This window comes from Malania oleifera, chromosome 3 (genome assembly GCF_029873635.1).
Source record: "Malania oleifera isolate guangnan ecotype guangnan chromosome 3, ASM2987363v1, whole genome shotgun sequence".
In the NCBI taxonomy this organism is placed as follows: Eukaryota; Viridiplantae; Streptophyta; class Magnoliopsida; order Santalales; family Ximeniaceae; genus Malania; species Malania oleifera.
In genome coordinates this window covers 108281485-108284337 of record NC_080419.1, presented here as the reverse complement: position 1 = coordinate 108284337, position 2853 = coordinate 108281485, and the positions used below count along the sequence as shown (strand labels likewise).

Sequence of the window (2853 nt, the reverse complement as noted above, 5' to 3'; positions counted from 1 at the left end):
CCACGATACGCATGCAATAGTTTTTTACTTCTCCTTTCTTTTTGTGATGAAACGACGCCGTGCAAGAACTGGTGGAGGCATGGTGGGCAACCATGACACAGGGGGGAGGCGCAGCTCCACGTGGAGTGGCCGGCTCCCGTAATTTCCCCAAGTGGTCAATGTTCACGGCACACCTACCCCTCATAAGTATATAATATATTTATACTTTTAAGGCTTAAACTCGTAGGGTACGTTCCTTATCCTTTCATAGTTTCATGCCCTGCAGGCGCCACCAACGAAAATGGCCGACCCAAAACCTCTGCTCTCTCCCTCAACCCCAAAATCTCCTACCCTCGACAGCCTCATCCCGTCCGTCGATGAGATGATCGAACGGTGCACCGGAAGGTTTGGCTGGGCCCAGCTCGTGCAAGCCCTCGTCGTGTCCCTCGCCTGGGTCTTCGACGCACAGCAAACCTTCATCACCATCTTCACCGACGCTCAGCCTCCGTGGCGGTGCACCGACCAAGCCAGTCGCACGTGCTCCCCCTCCGCCAACATCTGCCGACTCCCCAAAACTGCATGGACTTGGGAGAACCCCCAGACCTCGTCCACACTCTCCGAGTGGTCTCTGGAATGCGCCGGCTCGGTTGTCGCCGGCCTCCCGGCGTCGTCCTTCTTCATGGGTACGTTTGTGTAAAATTTTTTCCACTGATAATTTTTTGGTATATTTCTCATTTTGTTGTGTGGAATTTTCTTTTTATTCTTGGACATTTTTTTCGTGTTTTTTCAGGTTGCTTGCTCGGCGGATTCGCCCTGGCGTCGTTCGCCGACTCCTCCCTAGGCCGGAAAAACGTTCTCTTCCTCTCGTGCCTGACAATGTCTGTCTCCGCACTCCTCACTGCGTTCTCCTTCAACATTTGGGTCTACGCGGTGCTAAGATTCGTGAGCGGGTTCGGCCGCGCGTCCATCGGCACCTGCGCTTTCGTTTTGTCGACGGAGATCGCCGGCAAAAGGTGGCGCAGCCAAGTGGGCATCGTGGGTTTCTTCTGTTTCGCATTAGGGTTTTTGTCCTTGCCGGCTTTGGCTTACGAAAACAGAGATTCTTCATGGAGAACTCTCTACCTTTGGACCTCTGTTCCCTCCATCTTCTACTGCATTCTGGTTCACTTCTTGGTCCGCGAGTCTCCCAGATGGCTCTTCATGCAAGGTCGTAAGGAAGAAGCCATGGCCACTCTAAAGAAAATTGCATGCGCCACCACTGACGACGACAATGGCTTAAACTTGTTGCTAGTCAAACACGAAACCTTGAGAGTGGATCACAATATTAACCCCCGCTGCTCAGTTTTCAAAACGTTCAAGGAGAAAAAATGGGCTCTCCGGCGATTACTCACGGTGGTGGTGCTCGGCTTCGGCATCGGGATCGTGTACTACGGGATGCCGTTGGGGGTTGGCAACTTGGCGTTCAATCTCTACTTGAGCGTTACGTTCAATGCCTTGTCGGAGGTACCGTCGTCGCTGCTCGTGTTCTTCTTCATCGGCAAGTGGAAGAGGAGGAAGTCGCTGCTGGCGTTCACTAGCATGAGCGGAATCTGCAGCGTGATGTGCGTGGTGGTCGGCGACGGAGTACTGAAGGGATACCTGCAGGTTGGGTTGGAGCTCGCATCGTTCTTTGGGGCTTGTACTGCGTTTTCGGTGCTGCTGATTCACACACTGGAGCTGTTTCCGACATGCGTGCGGAACTCGGCCACGTCGATGGTGAGGCAGGCGCTGGTGTTAGGGGGCGTGCTGAGTCCGATGGTGATTGCGGCAGGGAGGCACAATGCGTTTCTGTCGTATGGTACTTTTGGGGTGTTGATATTTTTTTCTGGGTTGTTTGTGGTTTGTTTGCCGGAGACGAAGGGCAGCGCTCTCTGTGACACCATGGAAGAGCAAGAAAGGAAGGAGACAGCTGTGGCGTCTGATCTGGTCAAGGGTGTATAGCTAGGGTGCATGAATGAGTGGAATGATTTGAGCAACATTATATTAATTAATGACTACTTGAAGATAATACAATAAGTGGTCTTAAGATTTCAGTGTGGAAAATTAATGATAATAATAACCAGGAATCCGGGTAGATACATGCGTGGAACTGATGCGGGGCCACGACTGTGTCAAGTTGAGTCGTGCACAGGATGAGTTGTTGAGTTCAATGCGGTGGACCTATATATGACTTTTTTTAATGGGTGCAATCTCACTTGTAATTTTATAAAATGTTATTGTAGTAGTTAATTAATCTGCTATATATTGTTTCTATTTTATAGATAAATTATTAGGTTCGGCACCTAATATCCATGTCAACAATCAATTATATTTTTTTGTTCTAAACAACTTTAACTAATTTTTTAAAAATTTTGAGTTAAATTAATAGTTTTTAATTTAAAATTAGTCAAAATTCAATGAAATTCCATACTAAGAGTCAAGATTATGACAACGACATAGAGCTGGCTATTGCTAAGAGTTAAACAAATGTTGTTAAAAGATCTCTGACATTTTTTATGCCCATGATGTTGCCATAAGTTCTGGAATAATGATACGAAAATTTTCGCATGTGGAGCTAAAGGTGTCGTTTGACATTATGCGGCAACCGTAGATCACGTTCACTTGAAAGACTTTTGCCACCACCATTTAAATTCTTTTGACAATATACTAAAATTCATTTTGATTTGTAATGACTAGTCTTTGATGTTCCCAAGTCTTTTTTTAGCATTGTTAACTTAAAATTGAAGATTTAATTGTAAAAAAATTAAAATAATAATTAACATAATTAGATCCACTAGGTACATCTATAAGACTTATTACAAGACTATCTCTATGTCTAGCCGGTCGTTCATCTTT

The 2853-nt window shown here is 46.3% G+C and overlaps 1 protein-coding gene across 1 annotated transcript; it reads left to right on the top strand.

The window, feature by feature from the left end:
• The first annotated feature begins 220 nt into the window (after positions 1 to 220).
• On the top strand, positions 221 to 2279 carry LOC131151826 (organic cation/carnitine transporter 3-like). Its single transcript, XM_058103254.1, has 2 exons — positions 221 to 662; positions 770 to 2279. Exons 1-2 carry the CDS (start codon positions 281 to 283, stop codon positions 1957 to 1959), a joined length of 1572 nt encoding a protein of 523 aa, XP_057959237.1. The 5' UTR covers positions 221 to 280; the 3' UTR covers positions 1960 to 2279.
• The last annotated feature ends 574 nt before the right edge of the window (positions 2280 to 2853 follow it).

Excerpts from the sequence above, each read along its gene's own strand:
- LOC131151826 (XM_058103254.1), top strand. The coding sequence starts at position 281 with ATGGCCGACCCAAAACCTCTGCTCTCTCCCTCAACCCCAAAATCTCCT. Across the intron at positions 663-769 it reads GGCGTCGTCCTTCTTCATGG|GTTGCTTGCTCGGCGGATTC; the intron begins GTACGTTTGTGT and ends GTGTTTTTTCAG.